Source organism: Capricornis sumatraensis, chromosome 9, assembly GCF_032405125.1.
Source record: "Capricornis sumatraensis isolate serow.1 chromosome 9, serow.2, whole genome shotgun sequence".
NCBI classification, from domain to species: domain Eukaryota; kingdom Metazoa; phylum Chordata; class Mammalia; order Artiodactyla; family Bovidae; genus Capricornis; species Capricornis sumatraensis.
Genome location: NC_091077.1, coordinates 53,513,540 through 53,540,052, shown reverse-complemented (window position 1 = coordinate 53,540,052; position 26,513 = coordinate 53,513,540). Strand labels below are relative to the sequence as shown.

General features: G+C 41.8%; 1 protein-coding gene across 2 annotated transcripts in view; it reads right to left on the bottom strand.

The window, feature by feature from the left end:
• ARHGAP26 (Rho GTPase activating protein 26) overlaps positions 1-26,513 on the bottom strand; it is a 474,825-nt gene that overhangs the window by 302,447 nt on the left and 145,865 nt on the right. For both annotated transcript variants that reach the window (XM_068979311.1, XM_068979312.1), the window contains exons 7-10: positions 19,824-19,928; positions 18,278-18,407; positions 16,181-16,281; positions 8,711-8,805 (exon numbers count right to left, since the gene is read on the bottom strand). In XM_068979311.1, the coding sequence (XP_068835412.1) occupies positions 8,711-8,805; positions 16,181-16,281; positions 18,278-18,407; positions 19,824-19,928 (431 nt within the window). The remainder of the gene's footprint in view (positions 1-8,710; positions 8,806-16,180; positions 16,282-18,277; positions 18,408-19,823; positions 19,929-26,513) is intronic.

The window sequence follows — 26,513 nt, the reverse complement described above, 5'->3', positions numbered from 1 at the left end:
ACCTACGAGAAAATATTCTAATTCTAAAAATCTTCTAGGTCATTTATCAATCCTTCTTAGTATTCTGTCTCATGATGAACAGACACGCAGGTAAGTGGAGTTTACATACTGAATTGTCTCCTTTCTTCAGATTCATATACTAGCAAAATTTTGGTTTTGATTTTTAAAAACTAAACTCATTTTATACTTAGAAATTAGCAAATAAAATGGTATATTCAATCAATAAAACTCCAAATTTCACATGTAGACTAAAGAACAGAAACAGGATTAAGTAATAGAAATAAAATAAGTACAGTTGCCTTATTTCACACCACAGTTCATTAACCAGCACATCCCACTCTTACTTAAACCAGAATCAAACAGCAAATACTCTCTCATTTAACTTTTTAAAAAGATTCTAAGAACTTCTAAACTAGCTTATTTTATGGAACAGTCAAGGAGCAATTCAGAAAGTACAATATTTCTCCCCACTCTACCCCCACCCAAATCATGTAAGTCAGAGTAGGAGAACACCCTCTGAGGAAGGAAAAAGCCATTTCCTCCCCGAAATGTCAACGGCATTGAGACCAGCACTGTAACCAACCAGCAGGAAGGCAAAATCAAATATTATTTCAAACAAGGAGTGAGAAGGGGAGGGGAGGGGAAGTTTGAAACCAGGAAAAATGGATTCATCTGCTGCAGAAGATAAAGGCAGACTGCACCAAAAGGGAAAAGCAGAAATGCCTGGTTCTCAGCACACACTGGACAGTCCCAATCACTCATCTGTTTTTATCACCAGGCTCGAATAAGCTGTCCCTGAAGCAAAAAGCCTGACACATGAATTCAGAAAGTAAGGTAAAATGCAATGTTTAAACAGAGGCTGAGCATGCTTGCTTCTGCAGCAAAGTGGGTATGAAGTGATCCATCATAGAAAGGTGGGAAAGAAGGAATTTCTAGGGAAAGAATGAGTCATTTAGAATGCCTTTCCTTTAAGAGGTAATATTCACATGATGGCTTCTTCTACAGAAACACACGTCACACACACACCACTGACTACTAAATGTCAGTGTAGAATGGACAGCTAATTTTCCACTGGACCAGCTAACAGTTATAATACGTATACAACAGTGCCATCTAGAGGCTGAGCACTGAAACAAAGTCTGTTACATAAGACGATCCTTTTTAAAAAAACACAGGCTTACACTCGCAAATCACAAAGACACACAAACAAACGAACGCGCACACACCACATTCCCAACTAGAACAGTATTATTTTAAGTTAAAAGTAGTATGGTATGGTTTCTTTTTGAGAGCATAAATTGGAAGGAGGGGCTTAAACCTTTTATCCTGTATAGAAAATATATATAAATAATAGATTATCACATATAGTTTGAAAATAGATTCTTCCTCCTGTACACATATACCCTTAAAGTACCTGTATTCACTCTCAACTTATAGATGACTGGAAAAGTCACAACACTAGGAAAAAGGTGTGCCATCAAAATGAAACAGGTTCAAAGAAATACCTTCCAACACTAAAGTACACTGTAAGAACAATGAAGTCCCAAGTTTTAGGACAGAGAGCAAACTTCAAAGAAAGAACCTCTTCCAACAGAGAACTACATCAGGGAAGAATATTACAGTATTCCATTTTCAAAATAATCTTGCAAGGTAGGTATGATTAAAGTGGTTAATCCACCAGTCCAGACTCACACAGCCAGTAAGAGGCAGATCCCAAGTTCAAACTGAGGGCTGCTTCGACCTTTTACGTGCACCATGCAGCCTTCTATAAAAATATACTAAGGGTGGTGACTCATTAGAAGGTTGGGGTAGATTATTCAGATCTTCCATTAATCTTTCTAGCTGTCACTATTCGTTCTTTAACCAATTTCCCATTCTTCTGGTTTTTTGTCCTACCAATGCAGAAATGGAGATTACGTTTAAACTTGCCCAAGCTTCAGTTTAAATATCAACTAACATGATTCAGTTCCCATAATCTCTTACATAGTAATTCACCAAAGTCCCAAAGGAAAGAACAAAATAATCTAACTCGGAAAATGCATTACTATAAAAAACAAAATTGAACTACAAGCACACAGTACTGTACTAAAAGCTGAAGTAATGTTATTCTGCCTCTGGGAGCAAATTACCTGAGACAGATAGTTAAGAATTAAACAGAGTTATATAAAACATAACTAATTGAACAACTAACCAATACAAAGGAAAGCCTGTACAATGTGCAAATACCTAGTACCTGGTGGGATGTGAGGATAGAGTTCACAGTGGGTGTGACATGCCAGGCTAGGACTGGTTCACAGGAAAGCTGTCTCTCTTGACCTATTCACAGAAAGCTCACAGGAGGAGGACTGTGAATGTGGTTTGCAAGAAAAATCAGATGATGACTCTTAAGAAGGAAAGTCCAATAGATTCATACTGCTTCATTAAACTTTGTTATCTCCATGGTCAGTAGAGTCTCCGGCAGTTAGTTATGGCTAATAAATGAGGAGGGGGAAGGGGAGAACAGAGGAAATGAAAATTCAAAGCATTCTAATTATGCCATCAGTCTCTATAAGACTGGAAGGGTGAAATCCCCCTGTGAGTTACGCCTTCCTCATAGCATTTTGATCCTCCAAGTTTGCTGAACACTCAATATACTGGTGTTTATACCTCCAGTTGCATGAACGTGTTTGCCATTCTACAATCAATGCTAAGTAAGACCCAGGAAGGCAAGGACTATGCTTGTCTTGGTCCCCATGACACCCCCAGCACCCAGTAACCTTGTGATCCTAATAAATTCTCCTGTTCTGCCCACCTCTGGAGAGTACCAAAGGTGGGAATGTGGCATGCAACACTCCACACAGTATCTTCAAATGTATGGACTTCTGTTGGGGTCAGCTAGTCCTGGAAAACATAAAGCATTCTAATTGTTTCCTTTCCTCCAAGTATAAACACCGCTCCTCAAGAGACTACACTGATTCAATGCATCAAAAAGAAGTCTTTTGTTTCTATTATTTTCCATATGGTTTATGGCTCCTCCTGGAAAACATCTGGGAGAAAATACCCATGTGTCACATACATTTGTGAGACATCTCTTTAAAAATAAACAAATGCAGAGATGCCGAGAGATGACTACCACCATGACTCTTCAGCTTAGGTAAGTATTTTCCCTACATCTGCTCATTAATTTCCGTAAGATGCTGCATGGTAGAGTTAATTATTCAGAGTAACTAAAAACAGACAATGGCAAGTATCACATGCCACTACCCAAACGGCTGCTTTTAGACAAACTCTCATTTTTTACTCAGGAATTTTACATTAAACTCACTCAAAAAGAGTTAACACAATTTAAAGAAAAAAAATCTATCTTTTATTATATTAACCAATGTAGCATATAAACTTTCAAATGTTCGGTTCTACAGCAAGGTAATACAAAGGCACCAAAGAATGCTTCTTTATTAAGGTATAAGAAATAATGATTTTTCAAATGCTAAGGAAGATAATGTATGTAAAAGGGTGGCTTTGTGAAGTGGGGCTCCTTATCAATGGGATTGTTCAAGGAATGTGTACTGGGCCACCCATCTAAAAGGTTGTGGGGGCCTTTCATGGCTGCTTCCTTGAGAGAATCCCTCTTATCCAATACTGTATTGGTTTGCTCAGGCTGCTGTAACAAAGACCCCCAAAGTGAGTGACATGAATAACAGAAACGTGTTATCTCACAGGTCTAGAGGCTAGAAGCTCGCGACCAAAGTGTCAGCAAGTGGGTTCCTCTTGTAGTATGTAAAGGAGAAGCTTTTCCATGCCTTTCTCCTAGCTGCTGGTCATCTGCTAGCAATCTCTGGCATTCCCTGGCTCAAAGAGAAATCACCCTGATCTCTGCCTTCATGTTCACAAGGCATTCTCCCTGTGTACACATCTGGCTCTGTGTCCGAATTACCCCCTTCTATCAGGACACTAATCAGAATGAATTAGAGCCCACCCTAATCTATTCACCTCATTTTAACTTGACTACCTCTACAAATACTCTATCTCCAAACAATTTTTGTTGTCAGACACTGGAGATCAGAATTTCAGCATTATGAACTTGTCAGGGTATGCAACCTAACCCATAACTAGTACCTTCTGGGAACATAAAATATTCTTCAGAGCAAGTTGTGGTAACACCCACAACTACTACAAGTCACACACTCATTTAAAGCCACACAGATTCTTAGATGTAAGAATTAAAGTAGCTTTCTGAGATGTATTCACAGTAGTAAGGAGGATCTTTGACACAAAAAGTTCAAGAGGTATAAATCTAAATCCCTAAACTCTGAATTAATCCTCAATTTGATTTCCAACTCATTCATGGGTCAGAGTTACAACAGCTCTTCCTAGAGGACAGAAATTAATCCCTTTTCGGCAGAATCTGAGGATTAACGAATTGGCAGCAATGCACTGGGATGCAATGCAAACAGTCTACTGACAAATGGTGCCAGTGCTTGGATTCCTTACTCATGCCAGTCTCCTTAGATGAGCAGAAATGTAAATCGTCAGGAATAAAAGGCATAAGAAGAGAATACAAAAAACACACAGCATTCACGGAACACCTACTGTGTGTCTCTTTAAACTGTGAGCCATGTGAGGACTTTCTGAAGAGCACAGGGTAGGAAATACGGGAACAGAAGTGTGTGTGCTGCGTTTGTTCAACCACCATTAGCTTACACACCAAACGCCAACGACAAGAGTGAGAAAGCACTCCTCAGATTTCAGTCAGCAAGGTGACTGCTCAGCAGCAGCCCCAAGATCCAAGTACAGAGAGCACTGAGCTCATCACTCGAAAACGCTTCTAAAACACCCTGAGTTTTGAGGCAGCAAAAGTGCCCTCAGTTCAACTGCCACCTGAACCTTGGGTAAGACTCACCCTCTAAACTGCAGATCCCTCCTCAGTAACATGAGACACTTGAGCACAAGTCTCCCTGGGCTGGGTAAGGATTATATGAAATTACATGAAGTGTTCAGCTTCCAGAAAGTACTCTCTTACTGCTGGTCTCCTCCACAGTTACCTAAAAAACTGGGTTTTATTGTGGGTTTTACTGTTGCTTTATTCCTAGTACTCTGTATCAGAGACTGGTGATCATTTTTTCTATATTCTCCTCTATCAAGCTAAGAATTAAGCTCCTTAGTAAAGGAGCCTGAGTTGTTTTGTTTTATTTTACTGTTGCTTGTTTTTAACAAGGAAAATGCTTTGGTACACTCTGAGAACACTGTACTAGGATATGCCTGCTCTTCAATACACCAACTGTGAGCAAGAAGAGAGGACAAGAGAAGACCTTATTCTCAAAGTGGACTTCAGGGTCCCTCTTGCAGAAAGGCGCACTGTGTTGGTCTGGGGCAGGAACAAGAAGCTGCCTTTCTCACAAGCACCCCTGTGGATGTTGAGAGTGGGTGGTTCTCACCACACAGTAAGAGACACTGGTATCTTCAACTCACAACACTGACCTCCTAGAACATTACTTCCTAAAGGCTACAGTTTCAGCTACACAATGACATGAAATATCAGCACTGTGCCTAAAGGATAAAAGTAGTCAATCTTCAAACCCCACAACTTCACATATTCTAAGTCAAATAAGTCACACGTTAGCATGTAGTAATATCTTCATAGAAGAAAACATTAATGTTAATCTGTGCTACATACTCTGGGAACATTCTAAAACCTCATGCTGTTAGATACAACCATTCTCTCACTGACTTTCACATTTCCCAGGTGCTAAACTTGCGTTTCACCCCTTTGCTTCTCCAACTCAGCAGGCAGAAGCTAAGAAGTCTGTGGAAGGCTGCAAACACAGCAGGACAGCTAGCAGCATCCCTGCCTTGCTAAAGCACACTGGAGGAAAAAGAGGGGTGCAGGCGTCTTCCAGAGAACAGGACTCTATGCAGAGTTCTCAGAGATGCCTCCCCTGAGCACATGCAAATGCCTTTCCCTCTCACCTCAGTTTCTTCCTGGATGTGGGAGGAAAATGCAGAAAGATGCTAAAGAAAATGGTGCCAATGGTAACCTCATCTTTGAGACCAAAGATGACGACCTGTATAGAAAATGGAGAGAAGGTGGTTTGTGGATGTTCTGTGTTCTTTCAGGTGATGGCCAGTCAAGTGCAACCACAAGAGGAGACACAAAAGGGACTCAAGGAAACCAATTTCCTTATATTCAAGGGTGCTAGAAACAGGATGCCTGGAATACCACATAGACCACGTGGGAAAACACCAGCATCATCCAGGAGGCAGAAGTGGCTGGAGAGGAGAGTCCAGACTCTGACCTTTGTTAGAGTTTCTGCAGCAAAGGCAAGGCAGGGCCAGGTCAACTGTTTAGGACTGGCTAGTTTGAATAACTTCACAGGTGCTAAGCTGTGAGAGCAGTCCCTAGGGGCCTGGTTCCTGGCCCTGGATGGTTCAGGGAGAGGAATATTGCCTCCTGGGGTGTGGGGGCCAGTGGAGGCAGTGTGGCTGTGGACCAGGGGTCCACATGTCAGTGGTACTCCCCAGGTTCAGCCCTCAGATGACTCCAAAAACTGGCCAGCTCTGAATAGGGCAGGCTCTCCCCAGGCAGAACAGCATCACAATACACTGAACATTAAAAACACAAACAATACAACAGAACCCTCTACTCCCTTCCTGCTTATTAAGAGGAGATTCAGCAGCCTCATTCTGAACCACAACTGAAACCTCTCCATGTCACGCCAAGAAAACCAGAGGCGATGACTTAAAAGAAATGGACTTCCCAAATACACTCAATATGTTGAATGCAACACATTTGCTCACGGCTTATAATTGGGACGCGCAAAGCTTTTCTGGCCTAACACAGGGGGAAGGCGGTAGGAAGTGTTGGCACGGGTGGAAATGAGATAGAGGAACCATGGCGAGTTTTAATTGCCTAAAAAGCAACTCTTTACCACTTCTGGGAAACTTCTGAAGAAGAAAATGACTCAGCTTCAGAAAGTGTCACTGACCTCATTTCCAAAATAACAAGAGCTGCAATGCAGGGGACGCCCTTGTTCAAGGAGCCCTGATATAGATGGCCACCTCTGGGAACTATTCAGCTGACCAGCATCACACAACAGGGCTCCATTTCCACACAAACACATCCACTAATCCATTTTCCATGGACGTCAACAAATATGAATTCTTACAAATTCCAAACTTGTAATAGAGAAGAGAAATGCCTACAAGGGCTCAAAGCATCCAGACGTAGGATTTGTTTAAAGTCAAGAATAATCTTAGTTTGCGGTGCACTTTTCGCAATCCCCCTTTGCTACCCCAATTCAACCTACTCCTCCATACAGCCCTTCTCCATTCCCTTCCCCTCTCACAACCCACACACAGCAAACAACTAGGGCACTCACTTTTCTTTACAAATTATATTTATTCCTCTGCATTTAGATGCCAGCTTTTGAAATATCAAGTCAGATAACCATGAGGGACATGCTAATTAATAACTAATAACAATTCATTGATGAACATTTATTATTTGCTAGTCTGCCAAGCATTTTATATGCCTTATCTTCTTGAATCCTAATCATTCCCGGAACTAGGCATTATGACTATCTTCGTTTTCCAGAGAAGGAAATCAAGGCCTCTCAAGATTAAGTGACTTGCCCAAAGTCATATGGCTACTAAGCAAAATTTTACTAAGTCAAAATTTAGATCTGGGTTTCCTGACTTGAGAGCCAAAAGTATAATAACTAGATTGCTAATGAGACACGGTTAGTTTCTACAAATGTCCAATTTAGGCTACATGGGCATGCTCTCTCCACGGACACGCTATCAGCCTCAGGGACCACACTGCAGGGACACATCGCACCACAAGAAGGCATTTCATCCCTGGCAGCACACGGAGCAGAACACACCAGGTGGTACCCTCGCTCCAGAGCCTTTAGAGCTGTCACGAAGTGGCCACAGGTAAACGTCTCAGGGAAGATAGAAAGTACTGGCCTGACAAAATGTGTACCTTTTTCTTTTTTTTTAATAAAGGGGAAAAATTAAACAGCATGACAAGAGAATCATGCTGAGATCTAAGCATCTTTGTGCTAGCACTGCTGATCTTAAATAGACAGCTTAAATAAGCTTAACTCATGGCATTCATTCAAAGAATTAACCTGTTGCCAAGTAAAGTGTCTCAGAGAACTGGAATGCTGTCAAACCAGCTTAACATCATGAAATGGTACAACTTAATGAGAGTCTATAAATCTCGAGGAACACAACACAGAGCTTCCTCTCCAAAGACTGATTTCACAAGTGGTGTGTTTTCTTTCTTGGGGGCATACACACCACAATGGTAGGCGAAAGGCTGTAACTAAAAGCCCCTTTTTGAACTGAGTAGAACTTCTACTTTTCCTTTTATCTAACTCCTTTTGAACCATTTCATAAAAATTCTAAGTAAAAAAATCTCATATAGCTGATACAATTGTGCTAAATAGATTTCTCTAAACATAAATTCACATTCCTGAGACCTAACACACATTCCCAAGAAGGAAGCCCTGACATTAAAAGAAAACCAACAAGGGCCTCAGTATCAACTGTAAAGCACGGGGGTAGAGATACTGATTCCTGCAAACAAGCAATTGGCCTCTATTCCAAATGGAGGAATGGAGAAGGGAAAGAGGGGGTAAAAAACCAGAATGTTCTGACTGGATGGGAAAGGTAAGAAATTCAAAGTCAGCAATATTTCTTTCCGAGAAAAAGCGTGACAGCTGCTCACCTGTCTACTGCTTCCACGTCAAAGCAAAATCTCTTCTCAATGGAGTCTGTTTTCCGCCGTGTGCAGGATTTGAGGGTGACTGATTCATCTTCTCCCTGTTGGGAAGACACAGACAGTCAAAATGAGGCCAGAACTTGGGCCATGCTCCTCTCCTGGACAAAGATGCCACATAAACAGGAGTGATCATTTCATCTTCTAAGACCTGAGTATTCAGGACCACAGGAGGTTGGTCACCAACTTCCTCAGGCCAGAGCCTCACGCAGATAAAATCTGTGAGCCATGTTTTACTTGGAGCCCAGCATCCGAGTACTGATAGATTATGATGGTATAGCAGCAACACATGCTAGATTAAACTCTTGTTGGTATTGTTTTAAATAAATTTAATCTGCAGGTTTGATAAGAGTTGAAACAAGACGACCTTGAGGTTCTCCCCCCAATTCTGAGCTTCTATGATCTTGGTTCAATGGGCACTTCTCAGGAAAACATTCCTGCAAATACACCAGACATGCTCACATAGCACCATGTACCCCCTCTCCTTCCCTCATAGCACTGATCACAGCTGAGACCTGCTGCTGCCCTAAGGGATGATTCAAATAATGTCTCTCTCCTCATTAGGCTGCAAGCTCCCTGAGGGCACGTACTAAGCCTGTTTTTTGCTTGCCCTTGGGTCCCCAGAGACCAAACAGTCCCTGGAACAGAGTAGGTGTGCAATGAATATGTTTTAACAGCTTTTTGAGTATATATATTTAAAGTATGTACTTTCTTACTGAAGTATAGTTGATTGACAATGTTGTGTTAATTTCTGCTGTACAGCAAAGTCACTCAGTTATCTGCATACATATTCTTTTTCAGTTCTTTTCCATTATGGTTTAACACAGGATACTGACTATAGATCCCTGTGCTATACAATAGGACCTTGTTGTTTATCCATCCTATCACTCAGTCGGGTCTGACTCATTGTGACCCTATGGACAGTAGCCCTCCAGGCTCCTCTGTCCATGGAATTCTCTAGGCAAGATACTGGAATGGGTAGCCATTCCTTTCTCCAGGAGATCTTGAGTATAATTTTTAATGTATAATATATTGCATATGTTTAAGCAAACAACTTATGAGTTTTGACATCTGTATATATCCATGAAATCATCAAGACAATCAAGGTAATGAACATTTCCATCAGCCCACAAGTTTCCTTGTGAATCCCTTTATAATCCATCAGCCCTCCACCCAGTCCATTCCCAGGCAAACACTGAATCTGTTCTGCCACTACAAATTAGTTTGAATGCTCTGTAACTTTATACAAATGGAATGCCTTTTTATGCCAGACTTCTTTCATTGAACGTAATTCATTTGCTATTCACTCACGCTGAGCGAATCAAGGGTTTATTTCTTTTTACAAATGATATGATTAACAAGGGGGTAATACCCAAAATATATAAACAACTCATACAACTCAACAACAAAAAAAGCTAACATCTCAATTAAAAAATGAGGAGAAGACTTAAACAGATATTTTTCCAAAGAGGAAATGCAGATGGCCAATAGACACATGAAAAGCTGCTTAACATCACTAAACATCAGAGAAACACAAGCCAAAATCACAATGAGATATCATCCTACTCCTATCAAAATGACTATTATCAAGAAGACCACAAATAACACATGTTAGTGAGGATGTAGAGAAAAGGGAACCCTTGTACACTGTTGGTGAGAATGTAAATTGGTGTAGCCACTGTGGAATACAGTATGGAGGTTTTTCAACCAACTAAAAATAGAACTACCATATGACCCAGCAATCCCACTCCTGGGTGTACATACATCCAAAAGAAAACAAAAACACTAATTCAAAAAGATACACATACCCCAATGTTCATAGAAGCATTATTTATAATTGTCAAGATATGAAAGCAACCTAAGTGTCCATCAACAGATGAATAGATAAAGAAGTGGTACAGGGCTTAAGAATTCGCCTTGCAATGCAGGGGACACTGGTTTAGTCCCTGGTCAGGGTAGACCCCTCATGCTGTGGAGCAACTAAGCCCAAGCACCACAACTACTAACCCGGGGTTCTAGAGCCCATGAGCCACAACTACTGAAGCCTGCACTCCTAGAAGCCTGTGCACCAAAACAAGAGAAGCCACCACTACCGCTCTTCACAACTAGAGAAAGCCTGCGCACAGCAACAAAGACCCACTGCAGCAAAAAAGCAAACATATGTATATGTCTATTTTTAAAATAAAAGAAGCAGGGTGTGTGTATGACACACACAGAGACACACACACATACAACAGAATACTACTCAGCCGTTAAAAGAGAATTAAACTCTGCCATTTGCAGCAACATGGATGAACTTGGAGGGTATTACGCTTAATAAAGTAAATCAGAGAAAGACAAATACAGTATAATATCACTTATCTGTGAAAGCTAAAAAATGAAACACATTTGAATAGAACAAAAAAGAAACAGACTCACATAATATACAACAAACCAGTGGTTATCAGTGGGAAGAGGGAAGGAAGGAGTAGCAAGATAGGGGTAAGGGATTAAGAGATACAAATTACTATGTACAAAATAAATAAGTTACAAGGATATATTGTACAGCACAGGGAATATAGTCAATATTTTATAATAACTATAAGTGGAGCATAACTTTTAAAAATTGTGAATCACTGTTTTATACCTGAAACATAGGTAGTGTTGGAAATCAACTATATCTCAATAAAAAATAAAAATTAACATTAAAAACAATGCAGGCAATTTTTTTAACCCATGGTACAAAACAAAGGAGCTTTTTTCTTTCTACTATTGGGTAGTATTCCATTGTACAAATGGAATGCAATGGTTTTGCCACACAGCACAGCACTAATTTACTGCTTAGAAACATAGAGGTTTCTGACCCTGATTTCTTCTCTTCCTGTCACAAAGGAATTTTTTAGGGTTCCTTTTTCTCCTGTATCTGCCAATGTTTCTTCCTAAACTAGGGGGAAAGTAACAAACTTGCCTAGTCTGTTGAATAATAGGAAATGTGACTGCATATGGTAAAATTTAATCACCCACTAATATCAAAATAGCACATAAAACACAGAAGACCTAGGAAGAGACAGTCTACATTCACAAGTCTTACACTATTGTGTTTTACTGAATGGCAAAGATTAACTTAGATTGAGAACTGTTCCTTCTGCAATGCGTAAATGTAGGCCCATAAATGCACAAGCATATGTACTTCTGACCATGTTAATATCTAACTCTATTTCTGATTTAATGGTGTTGGACTGCTTCCCACTTTGAAAGTTTAGGGGAAGGGTGGTTTAGTCGCTAAGTCGTGTCCGACTCTAGTGACCCCATGGACAGTAGTAGCCTGCCAGGCTCCTCTGTCCATGGGATTCTCCAGGGAAGACTACTGGAGTGGGTTGCCATTTCCTTCTCCGGGTTAGAGGGGGAGGTGTCCCTGAGAAACAGGAGAAAACAGAGGGTCTATACAAAACTGGCAAATATAAGCAGAAATAAGAGGAATATAAGATTCTGTTCCAAAAATGACCATAACATACCAGGAAAAATCTATAAAGACAATCTGTTCAAGTACTCGTGGTTTTAAAAAATAGGGGAGAGAGATAACGATCACTTATACAAACAAATGAGGAGTTACAACCATGACAAACACTGCAAAAAAAGAAGCATGTTGTGCTACAAGAGCCTAAATTAAGGGGGTGTAACCTGGGCAAAAAGGTCAGCAGAGGCTTTCTTGAACTGAGACCAAAGGATTCATAGGAGATAAAACCAAGAACACAGATCTGGGTGGAGAACAGCAGGTGAAGAGGCCCCCACAGTCAGGGTCCATGGAGCCCTGGAGGAGCGGAAAGGAAGTCGGTGTGTCTGGAATCCAAGAGCGAGAGTGAAAGAGGACTGAGGAAGACCGGGACCTGATCGTGCAGATTACGGTCTGTATCCTGCGAGCAGTGGGAACATAATGAAGGGTTTCAAGCCAGGGGAGGGACAGGGTCAGCCCTGGGCTACTCCAGGGCTCCCACAGAGAGGGGCGTCATCTCACAGCGTAGAACTCGGGGTACTGTCTTTCACCACACACAAGCCCTGTCTCCACGAGGACACAGAAAATCTGCTCACATCTCCTGGACTGAAATGAAAAGAAAAGCGGGTACTTTCAAAGGAAAATAACTCAAATGCAAAGAAGAAAGCAGAGAAAGGGTGGATAAAGAGCATGTTAGGAAAAGAAAACACCCTATCACCTATTTAAGTTTATCTCCAGCTCCTAAGAGAGCTTTGCATAAACACGTAACACACTGACATCACATGTTTCTCCTGTATAAATTAAGAAAATATCACCTCTGGACAGCCAGTCTTCATGTCTCCTCCATCCTGAGGCTAAGGAAACAGAGAGGTGTCATGAAAAGCCATTATTTTATATTTATACATTATTATTCTATTTGATTTGCCTCAGAATCAGGAGATGCCAGCTCCAGAATCAGGGTGTGAATACTGGCTTTAGTACTCACTGATCATATGATCTTAGAAATCACTTTCTCTCTCTAATCCTCAATTTCCTCTTTTATAAAGGAGGAAAAATGGATCAAACAGGATGAGAAAGGACAATATTTTAGAAAATGTAAAACATAATATAAATATAAGTAATTATTACTAGAAAAATGATTTCATATAATACCAAGCTCCCAATATAGCAGCCTCTATGTCAGCCTCTATTTTCTGTCCCAAAAAGTTTATATACTCTAATATATATAAACCTCTTCACAACTCAGTGATGTGTTTCCTTTTATCTCACTAAAGTCTAAGGAGTTCGAATCACTCACCATAACTGGTTTCTGCCCTTCATTTTTAAGTGTGGTAAGAAAGGAGTAGAGAAAATACAAGAGAGTTCCTTCACTCCAGGTTTAGGAAAGCACCAGATAACAGTCCCAAAAGAAATGTGAGAGAATAACTCAGTGAAGTTGATTTCTAGAAGGACTAGAAATTAGAAAAGAACTATGACTTGGTCTAAGAAAGGCAGACCTAACCCTATTTCCATTTCATGATAATAAGTGACTCTTATTAACAGAGATTGTTAATATTCCTATAACTCTATAATTTCTCTATGTTTGATCATTTCACATGTCTATTTTCCTGCGATTATTTATAAGTCAACTCTACCCCTAACAGGAAACATTAGAAGTGCCTTGACTTTTTTTTATGCTTTGATACAAGGAAGGACAGAGATGCTGACCAACTCCAGTGTTGTGGCCTAAGAAAAAGAAAGTCAGGAAGAGAAACTGGAAGTGGCAGAGAGCAAGGGGGCATCTTGGGGGAGCAGCTAACAGTAACGCCAACAGTGTCACACATCACTGACCTGGGCAGTCTAACCTCAAAGCCAGTGCTCTTCGCCTCTACACTGCAGTGCCTGCATACATGCAAGCAAACCCAACAGGATGCACAAAAATGCACCACAAAGAAGGCCATGGCTGGAATACTACAGAGGACTAACTTATCAACAGATCAGACACAGCTGAAAAATTCTTTACATTAAAGATAGAACCAGAGAAATATTCAGAACACAGTCCAGAGATTCAAAGAAATGAAAAACATAAATATTTTTTTATTAAAAGTATTTAAATATCTCCAGAAAGAGAAAATAGAAAGAATGGGGAGGAGGGGGAATTCAAAATAATAATTGAAAAGAATTTTCCAAAATTACTAAAAGGCACCAATCTGCAAATCCAGAAAGGCCAAAATGCCTAAGCACAACAAATTACAAAAAAAAAATAATTCACAGAGAGGACCAGCATAAATAGAATACTGAAAGGAAAAAGAAGAAGATGTAATGTGCAGCCAGAGAGAAAAGACAGAACCTAAAAAGGCAATGTAGACAGACGGAGCGCTCCCGGAGGAAAGGTGAACACTGGGGCACGGCAAGGCACTCCTAGCAGCAGTCACCCCACAAATGCAGCCTGGCACTTCTAATGATGGCCACAAGAACGTCTTTCACCCCACGTGCTCTTCAACGTGATGTGACTGTGCTGTTCCTCCCACCAAGACAGGGTCTGCATCCTCTCCCGCTGCAATGGGGTGAGATCAGGTGAGCTTTTATAACTGCTTCAGCCAACACAGAGGGCCAACGTAAGTCTAGATCGTTAAAAGGCGGTGCAGTGTCTCCTTCTGTTGCTGGAAGATTCACTCCTGAAAACGTTAGCTGAAAACGTTCCTGAGCCCGCCATGCTATGAGGAAGCCCCAACCAGCCCACATAGAGAAGCCAGAGAACAGGACTTGGAACTATACAGAGCAAAAGAGAAAGAGGGAAGAGAAGAAAAGAGAAGAGGAGGTCAGGAGAAAGCAAGATATCTGATCAGCCCAGAGTTGCTTCAAACCCTTATGATCCAGTTCCAGTCACTATCTGATTGGAACCATTTGAGAAACTCTAAGCCCAAACTTTTTTTTTTTACTTTGCTGACTAAGGTCTGTCTAGTCAAGGCTATGGTTTTTCCTGTGGTCATGTATGGATGTGAGAGTTGGACTGTGAAGAAGGCTGAGCACTGAAGAATTAATGCTTTTGAACTGTGGTGTTGGAGAAGACTCTTGAGAGTCCCTTGGACTACAAGGAGATCCAACCAGTCCATTCTGAAGGAGATCAGCCCTGGGATTTCTTTGGAAGGAATGATACTAAAGCTGAAACTCCAGTACTTTGGCCACCTCATGCGAAGAGTTGACTCATTGGAAAAGACTCTGATGCTGGGAGGGACTGGGGGCAGGAGGAGAAGGAGACGACCGAAGATAAGATGGCTGGATGGCATCACTGACTCGATGGACATGAGTCTGAGTGAACTCCGGGAGTTGGTGATGGACAGGGAGGCCTGGCGTGCTGCGATTCATGGGGTCGCAAAGAGTCGGACAAGACTGAGAGACTGAACTGAACTGAAGCCCAAACCACTTATCCATATGATCCCCAAAGTCCTTACCCACAGAAACTCCACAAAATAACTAAAATGATTGGTGCTGTTTTAAAAGTCACTAGATTTTTTAGTGTTCTGTTACAATAAATAACTGGAATAGATATCTGGAAAATTGAAATGACAGATAGATAACTGGAACATCTAAACTGCAAACTGGCAGTCCTCTAGGTATCAGATGAAAGTGATGTATGGCAAACCAATACAATATTGTAAAGTAAAAAAATAATAATAATAGAAAATCAGTTTCACAGGATGAGGTCATCCAAGAATTTCTAGTATCTAAACATATTAACACATTTAATATTGCATATATGTGAAATACAAGAATCTGTCTTAATTACAGCTTCTAACACAGCTTATAACTAAAAATAATCATCTTATTTATCTACTTTATTCTGAAACTACTATATAAAAATGAAGAAAATTACAGTGAACATTGGAGGTTTTACTTCAAACATGCATTACACCCATCGTATGTTAACCAAGTAAATCAAACATGAAATTTAAAAATGAACTCACCCCCTTTCCTCCTGACTTTTGGTCAAATGGTACCATGGTGATTTGTTTAGAATCCCGTTGATATGTACAGTAATGCTTCACCCAGGAAGTTCCAAAGTGACCTGCAAAATAATACTCCCCATTAAACATCTCTACATGTCCACTGCATACTGGACAACACAGAACATGTAACTCACAATGCTCACCTATCCTTAAACTGTTTCTAGGGGCAATATATTCTCCACACCAGCTAGACAACCACAGGCAGAAATCTGATCTCACACGCTGGAAGTGAAACTAACCCAGGACTTTTCCCAAGGACCAAGGAAGACTTTTTCCCACTAAATGCTGCATCTGGTGGGTCTTAAAATATAATGGAAGTAGAGGTTCTCTGGGGAAATTAATTCATTTTCCCATCATCGATTCCCATCTGAAGCTTCCTTTCTCTCCCCTGACAGGAGTAAGATGACTGAATAAGAACATAGCGAGGCTCCTCAAAATGCCCGTCACCGTCCCCATCTGGTGCAATGACTTCATGCTTCCCACACAGCTACGGTGTGATCACGTGCACAGACATACAGGGGTTCTGACCTACTTTCAAACTCCTAATTTTTACTTCAGCAGAACTCAAGAAGATCTGAAAAGCAGACAAGGAAAACCCAGAAACACTAGACATGTGGAACAGAAGTAACTATAAATACTCAAATGTAATCTAAGTGTTTGTCCCTCAAAATTATCCCTCGGGAAAGAGGCAGGTGCCCTGAAGACAAATTCTTACAGTTTCTTATTTTATTGGTGCCTGCCCAATTACTTTATTTCAAACAAAGTACTATTAGGGGAAAAAGGCATAATTGGCATTGTTAGCCTGCAAAGACCTCAATCAATATGAGTTCTGGATGCTTATAGAGATTGCATGGCAGATATGATTTAAAAAAAAAATGATAACATGAAAAAAGATTCAGCAGACACTTAATAGGTATTTTTCAGGGTATGAATACCCATTGCAAGTGTTGGATGTCACTTAATACACTTAAAAAGCAACGGAGTGTTTATATTGGAGCATCAAGAACAAATGAAAACAGCAACTATTCTCATGTGTTTTTGTGGCTTAGAGAATAAATTCCAGTGATGGCACAAAGATTTCAAAAGTGCTGTGTATGTAGCTTCTGCTTCTTACAAGCCTTAACAAGCTCATACCTGTAAGAATAAGGGACATAAAACTCTCATCACAACTGATACTCCAACTTCAAATCCCATTCCTACACCATTGTCACCAGGGAACAATTTTATGCCCAAGCAAGTTTCTGAGCAACCACTACACAGAATAATCACTGTTAAGTATTTTGTTTCATAGGAAACTTCTAGGAGTGAAGACATTTAACAATCCTAATCAACAGTGCCCAGATAGGAGACTATAAGAAGAACTATCCATTAAAGAAAAACAATGCCCTGTCTTTAATCTCTAGTACTGCATGCATGAATTAAGTCTGGGAGTGCTACAGCCCAGGGCATAAATCTGAGTCATCACTGAAAACCCTATGTTAGCAGCACCTAGCATTTCTTTCGTGACGTCCTATGGGCAAGTCAATGGCCCTTCTCCCTGGCTTGTAAAGTGAGCTTTTGTGTCTACTTTTCATAAAATTGAATTGTTGGAATGACAGGAGTTGAAGTGAAGAAGGAAAGGGCCAAAGTCATGGTAGTTTAGGCCTTGCTGAAACAAATCTCAAAAACAACTATTATTAGGTCTACCAAAGGATAAGACTATAAAGTCCAGTCAGTTAGACCTCTCCAAGGCCTCTACGCCAAGGCTGTGGTATGTAAAGCTGTACTGAGGGCACACAGGAACCTCAAGAGTAGAGTGACACCAAGGGGAGAGGTGGCACCGCAGAGCCTATGAATTCCGGGTTGCAACAGGATTCCAGTTACACAGAAAAAGCAATATATCACTAGGAGATAGACAAGACCTGTGGACAGCATCTTTTCCCTAGAAAGCTGAACTATAAAGTCATTCTCCTTTGACCAAATAAATGTTCCATGTCAGGCACTACTGGATACACCCCCAGCTCCTGAGAAAAAAGGCATGAGTACAGCCACGCGGCTGGTTGGCCTGGCACTCACGTTTCTCCTGGACGTAGAGGTACCCTTCCATAGTGTAAGGACTGATGGTCTTGTGCTCGAGGGGATTCTCCTTCATCTTCTTCATCAGGGATTCCACCTCCGACCTGGTGCCTTCAAAGCGATTTCTTGTCTAGAATGAAAGGAATTTTATCCAAATCAATGAAATGAAACCCTCTTTGTTTCTCCAACACTTCAGAGTATCAAGCTACAGAATCCCAGATCTAAAACCAAGTGAGAAATGTTCAGCTATCAAAAAATAAGGCAAATGTTCACTTTATTGGTATATTTTGGCCTGAAAGCCCTATCCAAGAATGACTCTCAAATTCTAGGGACCATCAAAATCACATGGGGAATCAGCAGGAAATGCAACTGACCAATCCTCACCTCCAAAGATAAATTCATCACCTCTCAACCCAGAAACGTGCGTTTCTAGCAAGCGTCCCAGCAACTCTGAGGCAGAGGGCCCACAGCAAGACAAGCCCTCCACCAGCCTCTAGGACAGAGATGCTCTCACGCTGGCTGTTTGCTGACAGCTTCCTCCTCAAATGCAGCTGTTCCATGTAAGGTTCCCGCTCCCCCAGGACAGCCTGCACCACAACACAGGGCAGCCCAGGGACCACTGCAGCTACAGGGGGCCTGTGCCATCAGCTGAGGCCACACAACTCCTCCCTCTGCAGGGCCTGCTGCCCTCAACTCTCTCACAGGCGTTTTCACCCACACTGCCTCCTGGGAACCTGCTCTGTGTAAATCTCCGCTTCAGAGCCTGTCTTCTGAGAAACCCAGCCCAACAGGAGGCCATACTTCGTGAAAGCTCGTTCAAGACCCTGCAACTTCCTGTTCTCAGAGGCACCACAGGGAACAATGAGAGCTTGGGCTTCCAAAAGCATACAGTCCAACCCACTCGGATACACCTGGGTTTATTCTGACACAGGATCACCCAGAGACAAAGTGCAGACTAATGTGATCACATTAGGGAAGAAAGGGGTTTAGTCCCAGTGAGACTGATCAGAGGCCTAAGCCAGATTCTGTGCACCCAAAGGTCCTGCTGCTTCCAATCTGGGAAAGGAGACTGGGAGTAAGGCACACTGACTTGGATTTCCTCACCAAGAGTTGAACAAGAGCACATCCTTTGAGCTGGAGGCCAGCATGTGTTCCCCACCCCCTACCTCTGAATACACAGTCTAGTGTTTCTAGTGGCCAGGCAGCTGGACGCACAGAAGGGAGGCCAGGAGGGGTTGGGTGGGGCTGGGACTTCCACTGCCAAAGGAAATCCTGACGTTGGTGCTACAGATTTAAAACATAATCAGCAGCAGCACTTCCGCGAACAGAAATAACGGAGCTTTGAAATAACAGAGGTGAGGATGAGCTCTGGGACCACCAAGCACCCTGGAGATGACTGCCCTCTGCTGCCCTTTGAACCCAAGCAAGATCCATCCTCCCCATCTGCATTCCCATCCATTTACACGATCTCTATGCAACCAGACCCATGTTTTGTTTCTTCCTTCCCTTAACAAGGGAAAGGAAGCCCATCCCCTCGCCCACTCACGTTCTGTATGCTGATAGTCAACTGTGTCTTGAAGTCATTGAAGTCCTTGGCCAGTTCATAACCATGGTGATAGAAAGTGAAGAGTCCTTGTAGGAATGCCAGTAGCTGTAAAGGGAAGACCTCACATAAGTAGGTTCAAGAGGTATTATGGAGCTGTATCTGAGTTCCCAGCCCTGCTCTGAACATAATATAATGACAAGGTAATAATAATGACTATCATTTACTGAGCTCTTCTTACATGCCAGGCACTTGGGACTTCATATGCCCCATCTCGCTGAATAGTCCTAACAGTAGGATTCATTTCATAGGTTGTTATCTCCATTTTAACAATAAGGAAGCAGATTCAGAGAGGTTAAGTAACTTGCCCCGAAACACACAGTATATAGCAGCTAGGATTTGAAACCAGGCCTCCTTGGCACCAACACCCAAGCTCATATCCTGTGAGCCTCATCACCTCCTAAGAAAATCACTCCTTCAGAAACCAAAGACGAGGGGTCCCACTCAGTCTCCTCCTATTAAATTCATTACATCAGGTTATCATGCAAAAGGATGTGGTTATACTGATAACCGACAAAGAAGAGAGAAAAGGAAGCTGGTGTGTCCTGAGTCTGCAGCCTAACAGGCAAAGTCAAATCAAAAAAAAATCATCAAGATTAGACTCCAGTTCAACTGTGTTTCTGCACTTGCCATAAATAATCCAAAAGTCAACACTCTGGACCCTTTATTAAAATAATCCCATGTTCCCACATTTTCAGTTAAGATGGTTTCCCTAAATTCTCATTTAAAGTGCCTTGGGCTAAAAGGTAAGGGCATTCCTTGTTTAGTCTTGTCTTTAGTGAAGAGTGAAAACATCTGTTCACCATGATTCTCACAACAGGCCTTCATATACTTAAAACCACTAATGTCCCCAGCCTGAGCCCCTGCCAGCCTTCACTTCTCCAAGCTAAATAAACGAGTGTCCTGCTGTCTCTCCTCTCATAGCGCATATGGAACCTCATTGCTGTTACGCTTCCTGGCCCCTTCCCAAGCTCTACATATCCTGCCTCGGTCCCATATCGCAAGCTGAAAGGATTATAATTAAAGCCTGAACAGGGTTTAGAATAACCAGGACCTCAACTTTATCACAAGCTCAATTCTACTACATTTGGAGACCAGCCCCAATTTAACATGAACTTCTCGAAGCTGACTCACATCGTTTGAGTTGTTCCCTCAGACCTGCCTCAAACACGTTATATCAAGACACAGTTGCATCACTTTATACTGTTGTGTTTAATCTTCTAGTCCTTAAATGAACACACCTTTACTTATTAAACACAATCTCACTTTGTTTCACCTACCTCTCCCTTTCTGAGAAGCAGCCTTAACGATGAAAGTAAAGGAGACCTTTACACTTTGCCTGTGGCAGGAATGGTAAACACCAGGGTGTATACTGACCCGTCTTCAGGCAACGCCACATGGCCAGCCCACTTTAAAGAGCTTTACACTGGAAAGTCAGACAAGGCCCAGCTCATAACAACATGGTCCCTTGACTTCCTGTTGCCACTGTCCCTGGAGCATCTGTACCCTTACATCTTCACAGGAGGTAAGCCACAGGCATTGCTGGCTCCTCTGGCTAGAAACACATCTAGGGGCACCATTTATACATCCCTAACCTAAATTAAGGAACAGGGGGTAAGCCACAGAGAGTCACCAAGGGCTCACAATGAATTCTTTTCCTCAAGATGACCATAGTCTCTGGACGTCCTCTATGTAAAACCCATTTCTGTGAAGAAGGCCCATACTTTTTCTTCTAAACAGCTCCAGTAATGGAGAAGGAGGGGCTGCTGTGCCAAATCTAGTGCCATATTCACAAGGACAGCTGTCCTTCCTTATGTCTTCCCTCCCTGTCGTCCTTGAATGCTGCTGCTCCATCAACTTTTCCAGGGCACTGAATCACCCTCTACTGGAGAATAATGCAGAAGATAAGCAACTGATGCTCAGGATACTCCTCCTATTAACTGAGTGATCCTTCACTTAAAATCAACAGGGCCTCTCTTACTCAGGGTAGTTATCTCAAACAGCTCACTAAGATGTCACCTGCATGTACACACAAGCACTCCAAAGGCAGAGGGCTGCTGATATTTATTTTGGTTTTCACTTCCTTTGGTATCATGCCTGGTTGTCCATTTTTCTACAGGAAATGATGCCTTAAATATTGTTATCTTTGGACCACTTCCCTTCCTTCTCCCCTCACAGCATCTTTCCTCCCCTCCCTGACCTCCCACACACTGTATGCATCTCTGAACCTATGACCCATAGGAAATGAAAGTCCACTGCTCAGGGGTGGGCAAGGCCCACAGAAAGACTCCAGAGAAGAAAGGATCTGTCCGCTTCAAAGAAACGCTTCTCCTCACACAGAGAGAAGTGCTGCTGTGGCCTCACCTGGTTATTAGGTAAGAGAAGCCGCATGTGCACCCAGGCTCCTCCCTGGACACCAGACACACCACCACAGCACAACAAAGGAAATGCCAAAGAGAGACCTTACCACTCTCCCCTTCCCTTCTGCCCCATCCTTGTTTTCCTCTGAGAATTACTGTAAGAAAAATCTATTTTTATTTCCTAGCTGATTACATAGATTTAAAAAAAAAAAAAAAAGAACAAAAACCTAACTGCTTTATTAGCAATGGTTGCATCATTCTGGACTCTGTGATAAATTTGTTTCCATTCATAGAACAGGTTGAATTTTGCCCCTCTATATCCAAAAGATATGAAGTCTGAACCCCCAGATTTCAGAATGTGATTTTCTGTAGAAATAGGATCTGTACAGTGGTAATCAAGTGAAAATGAATCCATTAGGCCCTAATTGAAAATGACTGGTGTTCTGAAAAACCGGGGGTGTGGGAGGGTAGAGTTTGGACATAGTAACAAACAGAGAGAAGACAGACGTGTGAGGATGAGGAACTGAAGTGACTTGTCTATAAAGCAAGGAACGCCAAACACTGCCAGGAAAGCACCAGAAGCCAGGAAGAGGAAAGGAGGGATTAGTTCTCTAAAGGTTTCAGGCGGAGCCGGGCCCTGCTGACCTGGATCTCAGACGTCTATAGCCTCTGGAACTATGAGTCGGTACACTTCTGCTGCTCTGAGGCACCCAGTTTGTAGTACTTTGTTACAGAAACCATAGCAGAAAAATACAGCTACTAAGAACCATTCATGCACACAGTGAAGAGAAGGGCTGCTGGCAGAGAGATAAAAAGCTGGGCTGGGGAAGCCAAGTAACTCCCTGTAACTCATCCTTAACCTATTAGCACACTGGGCCACGGCAAAGACTGAGATCATCTATGCAGCTGATTTAGCACAGGAGTGCTGGCGGGGCCACTCAGCAAGAGAGACAGATGCAGGCCGGTGTATCAGAAGAGACACTGAGCTGATGGGGTCGCAACAGGATGCCACTGACCAAAGAGAAAGAAGGACAACCTGCAATGGGGCAAGAGCTGTGAGAAAGGACAGAAAGGCAGAGCACTGAGAAATACTCAGGAGGCGAAACTCAGAGGCTGCAGAGCCTGACAAATGTGTAGACTGAGTTCTCGGCAGCACAAGGTAACCGCCAATTATGAAAACTCAGGAAACAGACGGAACGAGGCTTCACCTTCGGGAAGCCATTAAGTCATTATCTATGATCCCAATCTCCAGAACATTTAGTATCTCAACAATAAAATTAAGGTTTCCAGGGCACAAAAAAATAGAGGATTTAGATCCCAGAAGTCTGACTTTTCTTCCTTGGCATACTAACATTTTGTTTTTCTAAAGGTAGGTAACATCTTGGTACTTGAAGTTACTTTTTAAGAAACAAATGAACATAGTTGATGTGCATGGAGGTTCCCTGGCTGCAAGATTCCGTTGAGTGAAACCAACTCAACACGTGAACACTTATACCAGGCACCCCAACAATTTAGTTCAGTTGATTTTTTGTCAGTTTCCTTTCCACCTGCAAATAGTCAAATGCTGTTTCAAACAGAAACTAAGAGTCAGACCATTACAGCTCTGCCATTTACTAGCTGTGACCTTGCAGAGAGGTAAATAAACATGCTTCAATTTCTTTATCTGAAAACAAAAACAGGACCTACCCTCAAATAATGATTGAATGACATAATGTGGCAATGCACTTATTAGTTACACAGAACATAACAGAGTTTCAGCTGATATCAAGTGTTACGTTCTTCTGTACAATCTAGGCCAGTAGTTTAAACTTTAATGTGCAGCAGAATCACCTGGAAGGCTTACAAAAGTATAGATGACTGGATCCCACTCCCAAATTTCAGGTATGGGGTACAGCTGGAGAAGTTTTATTTCTAGGACTTTGAGAACTACTAATCCAGTGAGTAGCTTTTTTGCTATATGACTCTCTTCTCCCTACTCACAGCTCCAGCCACTCACCTGCTTGTCTACTAGTATGCTCAGAAACAAGAACTTCTGTGGAAAAGTGAAGGTTACGTATCTATATCCAACCTCTCAGCCAACTCATTTTTTTAAAAAATATTTATTTATTTAGCTGTGCTGGGTATTAGTTGTGACATGTGGAATCTTAGTTGAAGTATGTAGGATCTCTAGTTGCGGTCTGTGGAATGTAGTTCCCCGACCAGGATCAAACTCAGGCCCCCTGCATTGGGAGTGCAGTGTCTTGGCCACTGGCCACTTGACCACTGGCCACTCAGCCAATTCTAACACGAGACCAGACATTTTTTCATTAGCTTTCCAGGTGCCTCACTTTATGAACTCAAAAACATCTGCAATCCACAATGGTTTTCTACTTTTTAAACCCCTCTGTACATCCTGTCCAACCTGGCACTCACCTGCATGCAACTTTGGCTAGCTCGTTACTATACATATTGCTTCCCCAAGGAGGCTGTGAGCTCCTTGGACAGAGCAGCTGGGTTGTCAGTATTTTCTATGTATTCAGAAAAAAACGCTTTTAGATTTATCAAGACTGTATTAAACAAAGCAGACCCTGTTAACACTGCCACTTGACTCATTCACTCATTTAAGGAGACCCTGGATGGCCAGGGGTCGTCTGACCCTCTGCCTCAGAATTTAAAAAAAAAAAAAAAAAGCTGTTAACTGGGTCCTAATAACCAACTATATAATAACTGGGTGTTAATTAGGTTAGCACTTTCCTGGTGGCTCATAAAGAATCCACCTGCAATGCAGGATATGCAGGTTCAATTCCTGGGTCGGGAAGATCCACTGGAAAAGGGCATCGCAACCCATTCCAGTATTCTTGGCCTGGAGGATCCCGTGGACTGAGGAGCCTGGTGGGTTATGGTCCACAGGGTCACAAAAAGTCAGACACAACTGAAGTGACTGAGCACACACCCAATTAGGTTAGCTCTATTCTAAGCATCTTACCTGGATAAACTCAGGTAATCTCCCTAACATCTTTATAAATGGGATTGTTGTACCTATTTTGCAGATGAGAAAACTGAGGCCCACAAAATAACTTCCCAAGAACAGACACCTGGAATATGACTGAGCCGAGATTTAAAAGCAGGCAATCTGGTTCTAGAGCCCTTGACAATGATGCTACACTGCCTCTCAAAAAGCTCAAGACACTGATATATTACACTAGGATGCCAGGAAACAGAAAGGTAAATCCTTACAGATTTCTTTTTAAAAAGAGGAGAAAGGAAGGGAGGAGGAGGAGGAAAGCTCACATAGATGAACAGAGTCATCCAGCTGAGACCAGCCTAAACTAGATGAACCCCACAGATGTGTGAGAAACATCCACTGTTCTATAAGGTTTTATGGTTATTAGTTACCCAACAAAAGCTAACAGATACAGTACCTGATTAACTATATGGAGAAATCAAAATGAACAAGGAAAAACACCTCCAAAAAACGGGATGGGTCAATTAAAATGCAACTTATCAAAATCAGGCATTTATAAAATAACATCAATTAATCTGTACATAAAGGTTATTAGAATCCTACTGCTGTTTTTCTATAGAAATTCTAACAAAAGCAAGTAAAAATGCCAAAGGCTAATTCTTCATGACAGCATTTGAATTCCTGCCCCAACCATGAGAGATGAGACTGTAATTGAATGGCTGGTTTTAACACCTCTGGGCCCCAAGCAGGGAAATCAACAAGCTTGCTTTCTCTGACAGATGGCTTCCCCATCTCACAGATCCTGCAGAAAGACAAGGATTTTGAGATCTTGGTAGAGATCACTGCTAGAAAGGAAGATATCTCTAAAATTTCCAACATTCAAGTAAGACTGAGGTAATTAACAACTCTGAAGAATTTGCCAGATGACATGGCTGGGAGGAGATCCCAAGAACATAACAGTTTCTGCAAAGTAAAAGACAGAAGCATCAGATTCCAAGACCAGAGTCTTAAAATCACCTGCCAGTCTACACACCTAAAAAGCACCCCCAAAGTCTATAAAATAGAAAGGGGGCACAAAACACTCTTGACCAAAAAGGGAGGTCATTTTCTTTCAGTTTCTTATAATTTTATTATTTACTAAAGAAAATCACTCTTTCTTAAATTTAGGTAATCTTATTTGTAAAGAGATTCAAGGCTTAGGTTTAAATCAGAGGCTGCATCTGGCTGAAAAGTTCAAGATCTGCAAGTCTTAAATTGAGGCCCATGTGCTCATTTGTTGTTTCCATGGATTCTGAACACTAGTGCCATAGCAGAGTAAAGCAGTACCAC